The sequence below is a fragment of the Cololabis saira genome, chromosome 4 (genome assembly GCF_033807715.1).
Source record: "Cololabis saira isolate AMF1-May2022 chromosome 4, fColSai1.1, whole genome shotgun sequence".
Lineage (NCBI taxonomy): Eukaryota > Metazoa > Chordata > Actinopteri > Beloniformes > Belonidae > Cololabis > Cololabis saira.
The window spans coordinates 23,792,488-23,812,704 of NC_084590.1; the positions used below are offsets into that span (position 1 = coordinate 23,792,488).

General features: G+C 39.0%; 1 protein-coding gene across 3 annotated transcripts in view; it reads right to left on the bottom strand.

Annotated features, from left to right (window-relative positions):
* The window catches only part of LOC133441668 (arf-GAP with Rho-GAP domain, ANK repeat and PH domain-containing protein 1-like), a 66,062-nt gene that overhangs the window by 23,065 nt on the left and 22,780 nt on the right, over positions 1 to 20,217 (bottom strand). For all 3 annotated transcript variants that reach the window (XM_061719207.1, XM_061719206.1, XM_061719208.1), the window contains 11 exons: positions 18,041 to 18,201; positions 16,311 to 16,387; positions 16,135 to 16,214; positions 13,915 to 14,067; positions 13,662 to 13,731; positions 13,439 to 13,559; positions 13,126 to 13,310; positions 12,783 to 12,889; positions 9,752 to 9,951; positions 9,473 to 9,558; positions 8,629 to 8,811 (listed from right to left, as the gene is read on the bottom strand). In XM_061719207.1, the coding sequence (XP_061575191.1) occupies positions 8,629 to 8,811; positions 9,473 to 9,558; positions 9,752 to 9,951; positions 12,783 to 12,889; positions 13,126 to 13,310; positions 13,439 to 13,559; positions 13,662 to 13,731; positions 13,915 to 14,067; positions 16,135 to 16,214; positions 16,311 to 16,387; positions 18,041 to 18,201 (1,423 nt within the window). The remainder of the gene's footprint in view (positions 1 to 8,628; positions 8,812 to 9,472; positions 9,559 to 9,751; positions 9,952 to 12,782; positions 12,890 to 13,125; positions 13,311 to 13,438; positions 13,560 to 13,661; positions 13,732 to 13,914; positions 14,068 to 16,134; positions 16,215 to 16,310; positions 16,388 to 18,040; positions 18,202 to 20,217) is intronic.

Below are 20,217 nucleotides of genomic sequence, written 5' to 3' on the forward strand. Positions count from 1 at the left end.
TTTATTATTAATATAAAAGCAGAAACAAAGTGCTGTCAGGTGTTTTAAGTCTTGTACAAACTGCCAAATTCTCTCTAAAGCCACTAGATGCAGATTTAATAACAGAGCAGCCTGAAGCCATTTTGTAATGATTGCTTTGTAAATCCTTAATTTAATGGAGCACTGATGAGATGAACAACAATGTGAGGTAAAGCTAACTGTAGCTGTTGCTAGCGTGTGTGCAAGTCTGAAGAAAAACAATCATTTGTAAAAAACTTAAAATAAACCCAAACGTCAAAATAATTTCCCACACTGAACATTCAATGGCTGTTTTGGCTTCTTTAGTAAGATTGTCATAACTATTAGTTTTCAACTAAACAAAAACAGATTCCTGTACGTTACAACAACTCCAAGGGTTATACCTCCAACTCACCTTTGAACTGCAGCTGAAAAACCACAATTACCTTCAGATAATGAAAAGGGAAGGTAGGGATTCCCTCTGGATTTTTACAGCAGTGATTAACTTAATACAGACTCGCACACATGCACAAACGCTCTCCAAGACAGACACACACATACACATCTGTTAAAACCACTAAGCTCTTTTGGATCTCACTGACAAATTCCACAGGACTCTGTCACACACAGACAGAACTCCTCCTCGTTTTAAGCACTATTGAGCCTCTGCACACATATGCAGACAAACAAACCAATTAACAAAGACTAAAACTGCAGAAGACATGCCCACATACCCACCAGAAGATACAGAGACAAACAGCATTTTTCCATCTCACACAACTCTGAACAAATTGCTGTGGTCAACCATCCAGAGAGAAGCACAGGCACATGAGTGTTTTCATCATATGGATCACAGCGCCTTAGAATTAGTGTTACTTCACAGTATCTAAGTATTTCATTGGTTACATTAGTCTTATGTTATTTTTTCCATGGCAACATCTGCGTAGCTTCTTTTGTTTTTATGTGGAGCAAATCATGGGGATACAATGTGGCCACTCATTGTACGCTGAAGTTGCATAGAAAATATTAAAGTTGGAGGTACCATGCTGAAACAGACTCAGGAGGAAAATAAATAAAATAAATCAAAAACCTTGCAAAACATTAATAGCAGTTTAAGCAGTGGCCACAGTTCATTAAGAAAAATAAATCAAAGTTAGCTCTGGCTACCAGCTCCTTCAGCGGATCCCTGCCGGAATATCTCCAGAACTGCCTGTAGATATAATGTAAACTAAAATAATGTAAAAAAAATAATGTAAGTTATATATGAATATACAGTTTCAAATGTTCTTGGTGAAATCAAAAATTACTCGTGTTCAGACGACCGGGGCTCATACAAACCGCTGGTCGCTTCACTAAGCGTGGTAGTATGACGATTAAGGAAGTGGAAGTTATCGAGCCACTGGCTGAGTAAACTGTCATTCATTGATTCACACACACACACACACACACACACACACACACACACACACACACACACACACACACACACACACACACACACACACACACACACACACCAGTCTTTGTAGACATACATGCGACAGCCATGCATGTAGGTCAGTGTGCAGTATTAATAGAGCCAAGCATGTTCACGCTGACCAAGTAACGGGAACCAATCAGGACAAAGTAAAATGAGGAAATGGATGTTTGGATGTTTAAAGACCTCACCCTTCAACATCTGCTGCCAATGAAAAGGGGAGTATTGTAAAAACACGCTCAATGCGAAGAGAAGGGAGTATAAGAACCATACCCAATTTCCCCAGAGAAAAAGAGAGAGACAGAGATTTTATCTGGGTGTGTCTAAAAATCGCAGGCCTTCATCTGGCCTCTGAAGTTACAGAAACAGAGGGTTGAAAAAAAAGAGGAGTGAAACAGAATAAAGAAAATAAAACAAAGATGAAAGCATTTCATTTAGGCACATTAATCAGAGACTGATTGTATTTGGCTGGAAATACACAGACACAAACTCATATAAAAGAGCCAGCTTTGTAGCGTCCAATTGTTATTATGTGCATTTTACCAAAACTACTCCTACACTTTCACATGTACATGTACGTTCAAATGTCAAATCAACATAAGAACTAGCAGCTGTCCAAATATGTTACATCACAGCCTCACCAGGGACAGCTTACACCGAGGAGATGCAGGGGGAGGTGGAAAGGAAATCCAGACAGATGGGGAGAAAAAAAAAAAGAATGAATGAGAAATGGAGGAAAATAGTTTGAGGTATACTGAAATGGGATGCATTATGAACAAAATAGCAGATCTTGGGTAGTTCAGGTTTGAGCAACAAGATATGGAAAATATAACAGAAGCCAAGATGAACAGTTTTGTCAACAGAAAGTTTTTCTTTCCTGTTGTGGGCACTTACGAAACTTTGAAAGCACAAAAACAAGTCCATAAAGTGTTTATTACAGCTTCTCAGTTGCCCGTTTGCCATTACACCAATAACATTCCTAAAGTCACAAGGACGCAGTTACCAGTACAGTAACTAACATAGAGAGCTTACAGTACTATGTGAGCTCAAGAACCACCATGTTTGTCACAGACGCTAGAAAATCAGAGTTTATGGAGAAAATCTACATCCTAACATAATAGATAATCCTTCATGACATTCAAGTATTTTGTGCATAACTCAGAAAACAACAACACCGAGCCCAAAGTGAGCCTGCAAGGCAGCAGGAAACAGAAAAAGAAACTGAAAACTACAGCAGCTAACCTCTCTTCACCAGCTCCTAATATCCTTGATCCTTCAAACCTATCTAGATCACATGGCCTAGGCATCTATGCATTATCTACCGTATCTTACACAGAGTTCTACAATTAAAAGGATTATAACAAAAAAGTGAACTTTTAATCAACATCCCTGTGTATAGACCATATGCTCAAATATCAATATTTCAACTCATGTTTTTTTAATCCTTTGTCTTGTAGTCACATCCAGTTTTTAACACCTGCAGATCCCTCTGCATTTCTGCTGCTAAGGTCCCAAGGATTTGTTCTTGGCAGAGAGGTAATGTAGCTATCCAGGTGGGAAGCCATTTTTGTCCAGCAATCTTAATAGGTATTTTTCTTCTGTCAAATGTAACTCAAAAAAAAAAAAGAGCACCTGTGTAAACATGCTTTCATGAACTCATGAACCAAGTGTCATACTAAACATTCCACTGTCAAAAGCTTTTTATGTGAGCAGAGCACAGAAGCATTTGTAATATGCTAAGAGGAAATGGAAAAGCATATCTCTAATTACGAAAGACTAAAAATAGACTAGTTTAAGTCATGTTCATTTGACGAACCTCGGTTTGTTCAGGTTACCAACTGGTCATCCCTGAGTTAGTCCTAAGAGTGACACAACATTGAGCAGCTCAGGTCCTACATAAGTTTCCATTAAGCAATAACGCAATTACTTCAACTCGAGCAATAATGTTGAAAGGGCACAGAGTAATAAAGAAGTAAATAATTCCTTACGTTGAGAATCCTGATGGGAAATAACAAGAGCGGCCTGCTTTCAGCTTCAATCTTGGACTATTTGTATTCATACATAAGCGAATGGAGGCTCTCGAGCTTCTCCCAGTTGCACAAGGCAAGAAGCAGAGTACCCCCCACAGACAGGTTTTCAGTCCATCACAAAGCCACATGGGGACAAATGAGACAAAACAACTATGCACTCTCTCTCACGCCAACTCCTACAGACCAGATAGAATTGCCGATCAAGCTAGCATGCCTGTTTTTGGAATGAGGGAAGAAACAGGAATATCCAGCTGTGAAGCAATAGTGTGGACTACCACACCACAGCGCTGGGCTGCATGCCTTGTGAAATCCAGGCTAGAATTAAGGACCCTTTACACATACTGTGCAAACCCATCGGTTACCAAGCTCCATCATATCTTCATGACCTCATTGCATCATATTATCCCTACACAGCACTGTGCTCTCAGTGTTGTGATTATTAAAGTTTTAACATGAGAACGTAAAGGTTAAGTCTTTATTTCTCAAACTCCTCTTGTGCAAGCAGGACCCATTATGGGTTCAGGCAGAAGACACCCTCTTTAGGCTGAACTCTAAAGCTTATGGTTTGTGATGGCAGAGGCTATTATGAATCTTTCCATTTTACTGCTGTAGGCCAAGGCTGCTGTGCCCCTTTTTTCACTGCTATAGGAAAAGTGGCCTTTTTTTTGCAATGACTTCAAGTCTTTAGCATAATTGTTTATGCTTTTTATTCCCTGTACCTTTCACATGTATGCCTGGCAGCTTGTTTTCTCCGTCCCTGACTTTGGATGATGTTTTTTCTTGTTGAAATAAAATAGTCCCCCCCCCCCCCCCCCCAAAGTCTGCTAGGTGCTTCATCAATTTGCTCAATACGAGTACTTGATGAGCTTTTCTCTATGTATTGCTCCTCAAGGTTACACATTTGTTTTGAATTACTGCAACATTTAGAAAAAAAACCTGAATAGGAAGTCTATAGTTGACTGAAAGGTGTGACAGAGTAACCGGAGAAGAGAAGACAGATGGGGAACCAGAACATGGTGAACGAAGGGAACAAAGATGTCCACTCACAGAGGTGAGATACTTATCAACTCCGAGGACACAGAGAACACATGAAAAAAAAGGCACAGAAGCATGCCCACACATGCACATTAATATGCATGTTAACATATCTTAACCCTCTCCAGTGAAAACCACACACATGCACACAATAGCTCTTGTGTGCTCTCCACAACACAGACCTACATTACAGCAGACCCTACAGTCTTGAGACAAAACTATGCAACATAAACAGATTCAAATATTCATCTGTGTGATTAAGATCATATTATTCAATCAGAAATCCAAAGTTCACTGACACACCGCCATATAAGCTCCAAACCACACAATAATAGTTACATTTTCACAAAGCTGACCTATAAGATATTAGAGATGGAGCACACAATCCAACATATTTTCTCTACAATCTCCTCCAGCTCAGGTCACACACACACAAGCTTACCTCCACGTTTCAGTTCCTTTCAAACAGTGCTCAGTTTGAATGTCAGTTGATACAGACAGGCACGAAAAGTTTAAAATATAACAACACTGAGTTTCTGAAACTTTCAAATCAGACAGAAAGCTCAACTTACAAATTTGAAAAAGAGTCAAGAGTGAAGAGATCAACTTTCTTCAGCAGTTTCAGCCAAACAATGAGGGCAGGAGAAGGAGTTGAGAAGGAGGAGAAGAGAGAGAGGCGGAGTTACAGCACATTCCAGTAAAATCAGCGAGTAATGATGTCACGTTGGAGGAAAAAGGAAAAACAGAGAAGAACGGAAACAGTAGTGAGAACTAAAAAGCCAGGATTGGACCAATAAACCTAAGTTAAGGTCAAGACCATGAGTTTATGTTGAAGCAGTGCCATATGATGAAAGTCTAGTGGTATAAGTGCAAACTGATTTCAAGCACATTATCACGTTGTCTTTCATTCATTAAGTTGCTTGCAAGTAAAATTAGGACAAATGCACAGCAGAAGAATATCATTCAGGGACAAAGACAAAACTGGCAGTGAAGCCATTAGTAGAACTTTAGTGAAATGAGGGGAGCTGTTGCTTTAAAATTAAATTAAATTAAAACAGGCACAAAGTCAGTGAGAGCATGCTCTCTTAGATTCCCCAAGAGAGCAACTGGGAACTGGAGTACAAGAAGAAGAAAAAAAAAAGTAGTACAAGCACATGGGGAAAAAAAAAAAAAAAAAACTTCCTTTATCTCCCTGTTCACATCCCTAAACATTGACTCACTCACACACACGCGCACACAACACACACACACACACACACACATCTAAATGCTTGAAGGAGGAGAAACAACTCACAGTCAGGTGTTAAATGTGAGTCACCAACACACACTCGGTGCGTCTGTGAGCCGTGCACATTGTTGCTGTAAGTGGGTTAAGCAGCTAATGATTGACCCAGCTGGGTCTGAAACACTAAGCGCTCTTATGCATCAAGCCAATCGACTGTTGAAAACGTTGGGAGGGTTGGTGAATATTTGCTCTATTAGACTCCACTGCAGCTGTTTCTTGAAGTTTGTTTGGCATTTAAGAGAGAAAAGTTATATTTAAATATTTCCCAGATGGGTTTATGTGATAATTTCTCCAAAGTTGCAACACTTTTGAGAGGGTTGTCATCTTGTTATATCTGGACTGAACTACAAAGTCCCTTCCTAGTTTTAAAGTACAGCAAACTGACTAATGCCAAAGGAGCACAGGAGAAGCATTGTCTGGGACTTGAAGCAAATTTAAACATTACACCCAAAAATGTTGACTCCAAGGTGTGTGCAGAAGTTTAGAGAATGATTGGACAGAAAGTGTTTGGCTATACACTCTAGGCTTTGGGCTGTCAGGCTAGCATTCGTATTCACCAAAATGAAAGATGATATGGCACCAATCTCACCATCACTCCTGTTGGTTATGAGCTTCTTCACCCCCATGTGTGGATAAACACTGAAGACTTTCTTGAATTTTCTCCCAAAATACTGTATCACCACAGCCACCATCATTTTGCCAGGAAACTACTGAAAAACTAAGCTTTCATACTGGATTCAAATTATTCCATGACCCCTGAGTTTGCTGAAATATGGTATGCAATTTGCAGTGGACTGTTTACTTAACTAATGACAGGTATGGTACATTTGCACTGGATTAATACAGATGGAACTACTACAAATTGGCCTCCAGGTAGTATTAGTCATGTGAGAACAGAGCCATGAACCCTGCACTAGTAACACTCACACCTGTGTTCATTTTCCTCCATCTACAAATGTCAGTCACAAATAACAAGATTACAACAATGTGCAGACAGTTGGGCTTCATCAGGAAGTCAAATGGTTTTTGTAAACTTGGAACTTCCCTTTTTCTCCCCTCAAGTGGAGAAGTTCGAATCGCTCTTTGATTTCCCCTTTTTGACAGAAAATTCAAACGTAGTGTCTGTGAAACAACCTGAAGGAAGATCTAATTAGATGCAGTTGAATATTTTATTGCCAGTGATGGAGAGGGAATATTATTGCCAACTTTTCTGTTTGCTTAAAAATGTTCTTTTGGCACAGTGTTTTTGAGATTTGTTTAGAAAAATCTTGTCTTCGTCAGCTTACTGATCTCAAATATGGTTTGAGTGGTGAGTGTGCAGGTCTGACGCAATGCACATATGCCAGTCCTCATCATAATTGTGAATATTGGTAACTTTGTGACAGTCTTAGAGCCAAAGAAAAAACTTTTGTAACATCAAAAAGACACACATACGCACACAATGATATTCCTTTTAACACCATAAAAAAAACAACACACGGACACATACAATTATCAATTATCTCGTAAAAAGAACAAAAAAACAAACAAAAAAACGGATGAAATGTGTGGTGGTGCGTATGGGGTCGGTATTTTATTTGTCCTAAGCTATTTAAGCTATATTTGAAACATGTTTCGGTTAGTAACTTGTAACTAAGTGAGTGTCAGTGTTGACACCAGCCAATAACAGTCCACAAATCTAGTATTTATTTCAAATTTCAATGTCCTGGTTCTCCTTTGCAATCTAACCACATCTGTGTGTGCTACACATACATTCAGCTCCCACAATAAAAAGGAAAATATCATTTAAAACCCAGGATTTTCCCATGGGGTCGTGTGAAGGTGTGAATACCGGTATATAAATTTTAGGGTTTTTTATAAGAAAAAGTAAATCTTCTAATTTCACAGTTTAGTGCTTTATTCTGCAGGTGAGGTGAGGCCAAGCTTGAATAAAATAGTTGTGCCTTTAAAGTTAGGGTAAGCAATTTCTAACCGATGTCTATTGACATTTGAAAACATACATCAGCAAAATATAGACAGCTAGTCCCTGTTGATGAAACTAAATCCATTACAGACTTACTTATGTACCCTTACAATAATTATTTTTTTAAGATATGTTCTTGTATACACCGTAAGTTTTGGAATACAAGTCGCTCCGGAATATAAGTCCCATCAGTCAAACGATGTGTCATAAAGAAGAAAACACACACACATCTATCTATCTATCTATCTATCTATCTATCTATCTATCTATCTATCTATCTATATATATATATATATATACATACATATACATACATATACATACATACATACATACAGTCGCACTGGACTATAAGTCACATTTTTGGGGAAATGTATTTCATAACACATTAACAGTTATTCAGCTACACAATAGCGTAAAAACATACCTGGGGGGCTGAATAGGCAGAAATAACAACAAGCTTGCGAGTCCAACAAGCAAGTTACCATAAGCAAGTTTCTCAGTTGTATTTAAGTTACTCCAAATTACCTACATTTCAGTGGTACAGGAGTAGCACCAACCGGTAGCTGTCACAAACCTAAAGCACCCTCTCATTGCTGTAGGTAATGTTTACCTATAGCCACGTCATGTGGTCATGTCGGTCAGTGTGAATTAACATTTAAGGACATGTGAAATTATATATTTTAATATAAATAGGTCTCAACTGAGTAAACGTCGCAGGACCAGGCCAACTATGAAAAAAAGTGTGAGAAAACAGTCAATGTATTTCACCTGATGAAATACAGAGTCACAGAAACATACCGTAAGTGCCACAAAGACATTGAATCATGCTTCAACTTACGTTATTAAGCTCTTTCTGGTTGCCATACAGAGGATGGTATTTCCTGTATTTTCCCTGGCGGTATTTGTTAGTGATGAAGCGCCGTCTTTCTTCGGTGCAGCTAGAGGGTGTTAAATCCTCACTTGGTGGCAAATTAGCTGCCCAGAAACTGTTCGACCGCTCATTTCCAAGTAATAGGAACACCTGCAAAACATGACGAGTTAAGATAAAATATTTTTACATCAGAAATGACTCGCAGTTCTATTTTTTCTCATCCCCTGAAAGTATCCAAGACAAAATATTAGTGTACATTTTCGTTTATTCTATTGTTTTCTAAAATTGTTTGGGTATGTACATTAGCTATTCAAACATTTCTTCTTCCTACTACTACTACTACTACTGTCATCTAGCAGACGCTTTTATCCAAAGCGACTTACATCTGAGAACACACACACCATTTCATCCGGAGAGCAATTATGGTTAAGGGCCTTGCTCAGGGGCCCAAGGTGGTTCATCTTGTTTACCACACCTCGGCAGCCACGAGACTACCACCCCCCTTCCTTCCTTCCAGCCTATCATTTCTGGTCAATGTCTCAAAATAACTATGCAGATGTAATTAAAACTTTTAGCTGTAAATGTATGTATATCAAATATGCTTTTGTTTTTTGTGATAAACTTTCTTGTGTAAAATCACAATACCATGAAAATGAATCACTGAGAGACTGATGTGCTACAAATCTAGTTTCTGAAGTTTTGCAAACCATTGTATGTTTTTCTAATCCATATAACTAAAGCTCAGCAACCACATCTTTCAGTTTTCAGTTCAGTTTTCAGTTCAGTTTTGACTGATTTTGTGCTTGTGTACCTGAATGAGTTCTTCTGTCCACACTTTCTTGTCCATCTTCAGACTCCGAACTTTTGAGATACTGGGACCCAGTCCTCTGTGTTCTCCTGAAACACCAACATATGCTTACAAAAAAATATATATATATACTTAAATCACAATTGCCACTTGCGAGGAAGAAAAAACGTAAACTCCAATAACAGCATATTTTTCAAAGACATTTAACAGAAATTGTACATTCACACACCTGAAATAACCGTAAACAAAACTTGTCATGAATCATAACACTTCCACACAAACCTGCACATCGTTTGCAGATCACCACACACAAGTTGATGGCCGCCCATTCTGGTTTGGGGGCCCCACAGTCGGCACAGAAACTGTTGCTAGGTTCCACCCAGATCTGCTCAGCAACTTCACTATTGGACAGCGCTTCAGCTACGGCGTTGGTCATGGCCTCCACCCACTGCTCTCTCAGTTGCTCCGACTCTGCTATGAAACTGTGGAGACAGATGGAAACATGGTCAGGTTTTAACACTGACATGATGGCATTCCTACCTAATGACTGTGATAGTTAGTCTTCCATCTTTTTGAAACCGACTGCAAAATATACTTGAGACAAATCATGGCAGCCACACAAGCTCACATGCATGCACACCCACACACAAGTGCCCACACAGCCCTTGACTTGTGACACAGACCTGTGGTTTCACACATGCTCATGTCTGAATCGCTCCCCTTCAAATGTGTCTAACATTCTGGTTTTATTTAGGAATAGTAATGCATGCCAGCACAACTCTGTGTGACAAGCGTTTCCTATGGTACATATTAACACAAGCCAGCCACAAACACATGCACACCATCTCAGTCCTAAATTCTTCTCATACGACAGTGGGGATTAAAAAGTCATGCTAATTGAAAAGACATATGCTTTGCATTTGCTTGGGACTTTATGCAATATTTTAATTTACAATTGAGAAGCAGCATAAACACTGAGAGGAAAATGTGCATGATTTTCAACAGTATAAAATTATAGTAAGGTCATTAGTTTTAATGATTAAAATACTTCAACTGGTAGAGATTTCATGTTTTTGGCATAAGGATAAGCATGTTTTGTTTTATTTAATAATGACCATAGCCGCACCTTTGCTGCATGTTACCCCATTCTCTCTCTCTCTTCCTGTCTGTATACTTTGAATAAAGGGCCACTAGAGCCCCCAAAAAGATCTTAAAAAAAATAAAATAAAATAATAATGACCATAGTGAAGAAAATACATCAATGTTTAGTAGTCCTTAATATTTGTTGGTCTTCAAGTAGTTCTTCAAAATCTATCTAAAATCACCATTCCAAGACTTCAATTTTACGTCAAACCTATTTCGTTATGGGCTGAAAAACAGTCGTCTGTCCTGTGCAGCTTATTCCAAGCCCTAATGAGTCAATCAAATGAACATAGCTGTTATCTAATCTACAGTGTACCATCTTAATGCTGTTTAGATTGAAGGATAGATGTTTTGTCTTTAATGTAGGCTCCAAAAATCATATCAAGGTTTTTCAAGCATAGAGTGTCGCCTCGGTCAAATATAACGCAGCCTCGGCCTTCAGAAAGCAAAATTATACATTTTCAATGCACATTAAACAGTATTTCCAAAACATGAACTTGGTCCGCCACCGTGAGGTACTGGTACTGTGCTGCAATCGAAACATCAGGAAAAATCACATGAAGTTCACGAATGCAGAGTTCACAATTATACAGTCTATGGATTGGATTCATCTGCCTAATGAATGTGTCCAACTTTGTGGTTCTCGATATTTAGACCCCTGGTGACATAACGATGGCCTCAGTTTACAAACACTCACACACAGCTTATTGATGAACTGATATTACCGGTACATCCCATCAGTAATCCTTAGACCAGTGTTTCCCAACCCTGGTCCTCGAGCCCCCCTTATCCTGCATGTTTTAGATGTTTCCCTGCACACCTGATTCTAATTAATGGTCCTCATTAGCTTCTCACCAAGGTCTGCACAACTCTGTTGATGACACAGGTACTTGTATCACGGTGTGCTGAAGCAGGGTAGCATCTAAAACATGCAGGACAGGGGGGGCTCGAGGACCAGGGTTGGGAAACACTGCCTTAGACCGACGTGTCCGAAGTTACAGACTTCTTTACAAAGGCAGTTTACGAGAAGGATAACATAATCTAATAAGGGCTAACGATAGATCATGATGCTTAAAACATGCAGTGACTTTATCAGGGAAGAAAGTTCATTACACTCACAGGATGCATGAAGGAGACTCAGAGTACAGTATGAACGACGATCAGAGTCAGAGACAGTAGCCATGGCAAGAGTAGGCTAAGGAAGGGTAATACATTAAAGCTAAAGTTTAGCCTACATGATTTTAACATTCTATTTATCGTTCCAGACATTACAAAAAATCTGGAATCGGTGGCTTTGGCCCTCAGTGGCTCATACACAATGAAGTGGCCATGACTTGTAACATATACCAAAATCAATTTTTGTTGGACAGCCTCCACCAAGCACAAGCCAGATGCTATAAAACAACAGAAAATAATGGTTTGGCATAAAGCAGCAGAGGAAAAGAAAGAAGAAATCACAGAACAGAAGCTCTAGCACTCTTACTTTTACCTGTTTAAAATTAAATAGCAACCCGAGATGCTCGTAACTAGGTGTGAACAAATGAGTGTCAACGTTTATGAGAAATGTGTGTTTTTGTTAAATAAAAGTAATGTGTATTTTTGGCCAGGAAAAAAACCCTGATATGTTTTATGGGCTTCTAAATCTTTAAAATTTTGTATCGTATGTCTACATAAAAGACACATTTTTTGAATGCAATGCAATGTCAGACACTGCATCACATAAAAACTACACATACCGAGACAGATTCCTACAGTAACAAAATATGCAGACAAAGCAAACAATCCATGGAGACACACAAGCCTTTTCATAGTTCCCCATCCTGTCAAGCCGAGCCCTTGCGCTGCAGACCATGCACTGCCAGCCAAAAGACCACACAGCACATGGACTTTTGCACACACATAACCCTGGCTCTTATTGACACACATACACAGTCAAACAAAACAACTTTTCACATTCTTGCCAACCCAGCTGAGGACCAAAGGGTGGATGGGGGCAAGTTGACAGTGACACAAAATAATATGCAAGTATCTTAGCACCAAAACACAGTCGGTAATGGTAATGAAGCAGAAGACAGCATGAAAGGACAAAAAAGCTTGGTGAATTAATGTCTTCAATCTTAGGATTTATTCCTGTGATTTATCATTCAGTGACAAGCATTGTATACACTACCTGAATGTGCGGTAAGGAGTGGTGAGATCAAAGCTACGGCGATCTGAGTCTTTAACGTTTCCTACATTCATCTCAATGGATGTGATGCCCACGCCAATACGATAGTCCTGAAGAAAAAAAAAAATCACATTGCAAATAATTATTTATAGTTCAACTTTTCTTTTTCTGTCTTTTCAATGTAATCTCTCAACAATACTTTTTACAATTAAGATTAAGAACTGGATAAAATCATTGGTCATAACTGCAAATTATGCAAATAGTTTGAGTTAATAAATATCCTTTTGTAAAATAAAGTCACAGATGTATGTGTTTGGACACAGTAGTCATAACCAAGATTTCTTACATCAATATTTTTGTAGAGGAAGACTTTATCAGAGGAAACAACAGTAAAAAGTTTGGAGCGCAGCCCCCTAAGCTCCAGATAACCCTTAAAGTCTGCGACCAATGGTGAACCAGGGTTTATAGTGCTGCGCCGATGGTGCCCCCTGGTGCAGTCCTGAAGTACTGTCACCCATTCATTTCTTTCACCTGCATTAGAAGAAATAATGCATGACTGATTAAACATGATCATGATATATACATATATCCATGAGATATCATTTTATTTACCCATATGCATGTACAGATACATATAAGAGTAGCCTGATAAAAGAGACCTTCGCTTTCAGCTCTGAAGATGAATGTCCGGTTTCCTGTTACAACCTCAAACTTCAGGTCCCCCACACCGGCCACATTAGTGATAAATGCTGTTGAGATGATCCCCTTAGAATACACCTCCTTCAACACACCACACAAAAAGCCAAAACTCATACTTTGCATAAACAGAATGACTGAGAAATGATGGTGTGATTACAGAGTTATTGCAGCTTCTGCTGTTACCTTTTCATTGTCAAAGTATCTGAGATAGTCAACATCAAGCTTAACCCATCGCCTCTGGTAATAAAGAACCCTGTACGTATTAGGACACAGAGCACAAGTTCACAAACATTTTAATACAGAACAGGTGGAACTGGACACGGTGCAATCGCTAATATCAACTGAAGACTTCATACTCCATTTTAAGACTAAAAATAAGTAGATGTCAGTTCTAAACAAAATCATGGCTTGTATGTGCATGTACTGCCATTTATACCCCTGAGGTGGATTCTTATCAAGCCAGCCCATCTTGATGACAGTAGAGAGCTGAGAGTCGTCTTCTTTAATGTGTGTAGACAGCCTGCCAGTGTGGGGCAAGCTGAAACTGCCCTTTGGGCTGCTGAGACCATCATCCTGCCAAGGGGTATGACTTTCCAAAGAAACAAGAAAATAATTACATACACGTGCATGCTTAGTCAGGAATATTTACCTTTAAAGATCATAAAATATATAAGGCTAAAATAAAAAATAAGAATACGTTTTTACTCCAGCATACTTAAAAAGTAGCATCATAAGCAACAGCAAAAAATCATTTTGGATGAAATAAATGATAATTAATTCCAAAGAAGCAGATAGCATGGTCTTGACCCACTATTTTATGACTTGTAAAAAGCTCTCTCATTTCGCCTAGTGGTAGCCTACTATGTGATGAGGCTTTACCACAAAAGGTTCAATATAGACTTGGGATAATGTACTCCAGGGTAAATGTTATAAATCAAAGTCAGCGTGAAGCAAATCTGTCAGTATGCATTGAAACCTGAAGTATGTATTCAAGAATCAATTCTTAAGTCATGTTAAAGTACTGAGACCTATGTTGTACTCAGTTATGAAGTTTGACTGTCAAACAGTGTATCATCAATTTTTGATTCAGAATTTTTTTTTTTTGGCAGGAATTAAGGATGTTATGACTTTGTAGATAAAGTGTTTAAGGCAAGTAAAGGTTGCTCTACTTGAAAATCTTTGAAGTAAACTTGATGCAACCCTTTGAGAACTATCATGTAGATGATTTAGCATCTACACCTGTGCATCATCTCTGGATGCCAAATTTTGCATAATTTGATCAGACTACTTAAACTGCAGAAGAATATTGACATGATGAAAAATGTAATCCAATTTGTGACCTACAAAGATGAAATGCAGCCTCACATATGTCTGAGGGGAGAGAAGGAAGGGTGATATTTACAGTCCTATAAGGTGGGTGTTAGGGTTCTATATAAACACTCACTTTGACTTAACCCGGGCAGACACTGTGCGATTGTCGGCTCGTTTTGAACTGATTTTCCAGTCGTGCGACTATTTTTTGGATCGGGCCGGATTTCGACCCAATCGTTGGTCGTGCCTCGTGCAGTATACGTCGGGTAATAACAAGAGATTAACACCTCACGACGAGCTCCCGATCACGAATCGTGTGCTCGCAAGAAAATCAAACTCCAAAGCTCCTCATGAAGGTATCGTACAGTTGAAGCAGTGCTACGACCCGATTAGACTCATCCTTTCGCAAAGAGCATGCGCAATCTCTGATGTCACGTCAAAAACTATTATTTGTAGTTTAAAGTGTTGCAAATTCACATTACAAATCATGTTTTAATAGCAGAAAAAAAGGCTGCATTTCCCAGGTCTGCCCAGCCAATTCCTTGTCCAATCACAACGTTGTCCATAATTCAGGCTTAAGGCAGCGCGTTTGTTTTTGCTGAGCATCTTCGGTGTCTCCCACTTCGGGGTTCCTCCTCTTCCACTTCTTTTTGACGTTGCAGTTCCAGTACACAGAAGTCCGACGTGAGGATGATGAACGTATAGTGTGAGCAGACGGGTTGCATGAGAGCATCGGGACGTACAGTGTGAGACCATAAATCGTGGGCTGCAAACTTTTGAACTCAGCAATCTAGTCGTGCAGTGTGAGATGGGGCTGAATCAAATGATTTAAAATATCGCACAGTGTATGCCCAGCTTAAGACACTATGGAATTCTTCTGTTAAGAGCAAATACAAGGATATCTGAGGACTGCACACCTACAAGATGTTCTTATTCCAACGTCAGTGGAATTTGGTTCAACTAGAATTACCCTCAGCTTTGTTTTCACCATCAGTGTTAGTTCATTTGAGTTTCTTTATTTTCCCAGTAGCCAAGAGAGCAGAGAAAAAAGCTCATTTTATTATGGTTTTGAAACCAAATGTTATATATACCTAGAGATTGTTTTGATAATTAATCTTTGGCTAGGTGATTAGTAGCACATTTTTCTATCATGCAACACATTCAGAACACATTTATTTATCCTTTACCCCGACATAAGTGTTCAATGAATAAAAAAAAAAAAGCAAATGTAAATACGTTTGGACACCACTACAAATTCAAAATAGATAGGCGCGTCCAAACAATTGACTTTTACTGTACCGATGTCAGTGTACACGCATTGATTATATGTTATTGCACGACTCACTCGTCATCATCCAACAGCTCATCATCACTGTAAAGGCAACTGTGCTGCTGTCTTGGCTTGGGCACGTGGAGGGACTTGTCCTAAAGGAGGAGACAAATATCAGTCACATGGAACAGAGGAGATGATAAGGGAGAAGATTGTAGTAGAAAAGAGTCAGACACTTTGCATTCTCTTACCAGCTCTGCTGTGCTCCTCGGGGGAATAGTGGAGTAAAACACGCTTGGTTCCTCGTAGTCATTAGAATCAACATCAGCTGAAGCCAATCCAAAGTAGTTGGAGGAAAAGAGAGCAATTGGGGTTTTAGTCTTGGAATGAAATATATACCCAATGATGTAATTAAGAAAAAAAGAATATTGCTCGGAATGAGTAGCTTTACAGGTATGTTGCCTTAAATGACAAGTCTTCAAACTCATTTGGCAGCAATATCCATTTAAAGCTTCATGTATAGTCTCTTTTCCTGCTACAGTTAAAGTCAATCAATCAATCTTTATTTGTATAGCACTTTTAAAAACAACCACGGTTGACCAGAATGCTTCACAATTCAAATCAAATAAAAACATGGACTACAAAAATGACCTATAAAAACTTTGAAAAATAAAAACCTTCCAGTAAAAAAAAAAAATCCAATTAAAAGATAAAAGAGTAAAAAAAAAAAAAAAAATTTATTCTATTATGAGCCAAATAGCATTCTGAAAAGGTGGGTCTTTAGTTTGTATTTGAATTGTGACAAGTCAGTGAGGGACCATAACTTCAGGGGCAGCATGTCCCAGAGTTTTGAGACCAGCTACTGCAAAAGAGCCGCTGCCCCTCTTTTTCAACCTCGTCCGTGGAACCTTTTAACAAGTGTTGGCCGGCTGAATGCAAAGTTCTGCTGGGTTGATGAAAATTTAAACCGTCGCAAAAAAAAAAAAATGCGACAGCAAGGCTATTTATACCACTAAGAACAATCAAAAAGAGCTTAAAATTAATTCTACATTCAATGGGCAGCCAGTGTAAGGAATACAGTACAGGAGGGATGTGGTCATGTTTCTGCGTACTTGTCATCAGCAGCTTTCTGAACAAGTTGCAAACAATCCAGTAAAGTTTGGTTTATACCAAAATAAAGGGCATTATAACAATCAACCTGGGAACAGCTTTCCCCTATGTTCTCTTATGAAATGCATTTAAACCTGCTGGACTAGAAGTCATCCTGATATAGATCATCATTGTCTGTTTAGTATCACATGCTAGTTTATATGAGAGGAATTGTGGATGTGACTGGAGCCCACAAATGGGAAATAAAGTAATCTGAATCTGAATCTGACAAAAATACCCCCTATCTGTCTCTCTCTCTCTCTCTCTCTCCTCCTCCATTCCACTTCCTTCTAAAACTAGTTTTTCAGGTGCAGCGCTTACAGTAATTGGTGAATGCTAAGCCAAGTCAAATTCTCCTGCATGTTGAATAGATTAAACAAAGTCCAAGTGGCAATTTTAGACAAGAAAAAAAAGCCACAGCCGGAAATAAATTGCAAAAAGGGCATGTTACATAAAGCACCGGCGAGAGGTATTAAGAATCAAGTTTTGACAATGGTTCTCCGTTATGCCATTTATGGTTTTGGAATCTGTGAACAAAAGGTCTGTAAGGAAATGGTCTGTGAGCCACATGGAGAGGACATTAACATCATAATTATGTGTGCAACAAATGACAACAATTATGACAACATCTGCATGGAGAACAGTAGTCCTCCTGAATCCCACCTCTACACTCTTAGCTTATACCTCATAATGCAACCATCATCAACACGGACACTCCTCTGCCTCCCCTTTGGCCTGTTGGGCCCCATAAGTCATGTGAAGAGGCAGCTGGAGTGAGTGAATCAGAATGAGGCCGGTGGTCCAGATAGTGTCAAACCTCTAGTGTACTCACGGCTGTGTAAGGGGATCCTCCTGGAAGGCACAGCTGGCTGCGTGTCAGGTGGAACTGATTGTTGGTTGTGCTCTGGTGTTTGGGGCATCCTGGTACGAGGTGGGATCTTTGGAGTTTGGTCTTCCTGCATCTCATCTGTTCCTGTCTTGGTGGGAGGGGGGCTGGGGGATAGGAACATACAAAAAAAAGTCAAGCGATGTGGAGAGGGGATAAAAGGATTCATGAGATGCCATGATAATCTACATTCCAGTTAAAGTTCTACCGAAAGCTGCTTGTAAAAATCCTCTGGGGAGAAGTTTTATTTTTTTTATATACATAAATACCTTTCCTTTATCAAAACAGGACAGATTGGTGTAGTTGGTGTGGTTTTCAAGTTATAAATTAGCACAGAACTCCAACATAAAAATAATGACCCTTGCAAGTCTTATTCAGATGTACAAGAACTCTTTCTAGCTGCAACCATGACACTTTGCTCACACTCAATTGTCATATTTTCCTTCTCTACTTATCGCTTAAGGAGCAAGTCCAAACCTGCTAGGACCACAAGATTCAATCTCCACGTACACACAGCATGCCAGTAAATCCCCAGTCAACACACGCAGATTCACATACTTTTAACATGCAAGCATTCCAGTTGTGCGGGTGTACTCATTATATTACATACTACAAATCACAAATCTCAACACAGCAAGAATGCAACCATCTCCAATCCCTCCGTTACGTTGACTACTACCCTTTTTAAAGGGCTCCGTGTACACAGAGCTACAGTCTTTAGTACTAGTTTTATCTTGATTAGAGAAGTCTGTGTTTTAGTCCAAAAAAAGAGCAAAGAAAAAAATACTCTTCTCCATTTTTTGCAACTCTGACTGGCTTGAATCTTTCTGAAATCCAGTTATTTCTGTGTTCTGACATTCAAAAACAGGTAAAAAAGGAAAGCCCCTAAAGAGCACAACTATCAGACATTACGTGGGGTTAACCTCAAGTCTAGTTGTTATATTTGTTAGCAGAAATACAAAATAGTGGTACAATTTCAGCATATGTCAGAGCCAATACCCCTTAAGTCCAAAAGTGTAGGAATGATATCATATCTTTAGTCCATTTGATGTCAGCAAGGATTATTGGGAACGTCGTGTGTGAGAACATTTCATCTGAGAACATCTCATTTCTGTCCATCCAGTATTGTGAAAGTTCCTCTTTATTCCTCCCTTTCCTGACAATTTCCCTGTCATTACAGGCATATTAATCATTTTTCATGCTTTAAAAAAATGTACATGAGATACTAACCGCATATTAGTCATACATTTCAGTCACACAAGGGGAGGAAAATGTATCCTCGGGTAAAACATATACCTATTTTTAATACACAGTGAGCGGCTTCTTTCAAGTCGGAGGCTGTAGGCCTCAGCAGCATAACCAACCAGAATCATACAATACCTGTTCTGCTTACAGACACGACTGTGTACATTGTCAATCTATTCAAACTACCTGTGAGCTAAATTAACAGTCTTCAATCCTTGATGTTTGAATCTACCATCATCCACAACCTTTTCCACCTAAAATATTTCCAGCTTCAAAAAGGCATTGTTCCTGTGGGCAAACTTGTGATGCTTTTTTATGCACTTAATCTAAATGAAACTGAGCACTCTGAACATCACACCTAGTCTCAAACTCTGTATAGCTTTTAATGAAAAACAAAACTGACAATGACGGGAAACTGGCCCACTGAAACAGTTCCCTCTTTCTCTCAGAGGAAGAGTGATGAGGGGGTCGACTTGCTAAGTTCTATATTTAACATGATCTTTTCTAACCAACGATGACTGTGAGCTAAAGAAACAATGGCGGTTCCTTTCTCCTCCCTCACTGTGTGTGTGTGAACTTACGTACAGAATAATGCAACTCACAATGGTTAATTCACTCTTTCAAAATGAGGCTGACAAATGAGAAGCTCTGTCAACCAGCGACGGTCTGTTGCAGAGTTTGGCAATCTCTGGTGTTAAAAATAAGCTAAATGTTGCACACTGGTGTACTACACCAGCAAGAAGCTGATCTACCTTTTCAGACATGAGCCATGAATACAATTTTTAACTTTTGAAGAGAAAACAATTAAAAACAAAACAAATTAAAAAAAGAAAGAAAAATAATTAAAAAAAGGGAGATGCAAGTTTGAAAAAACGGCA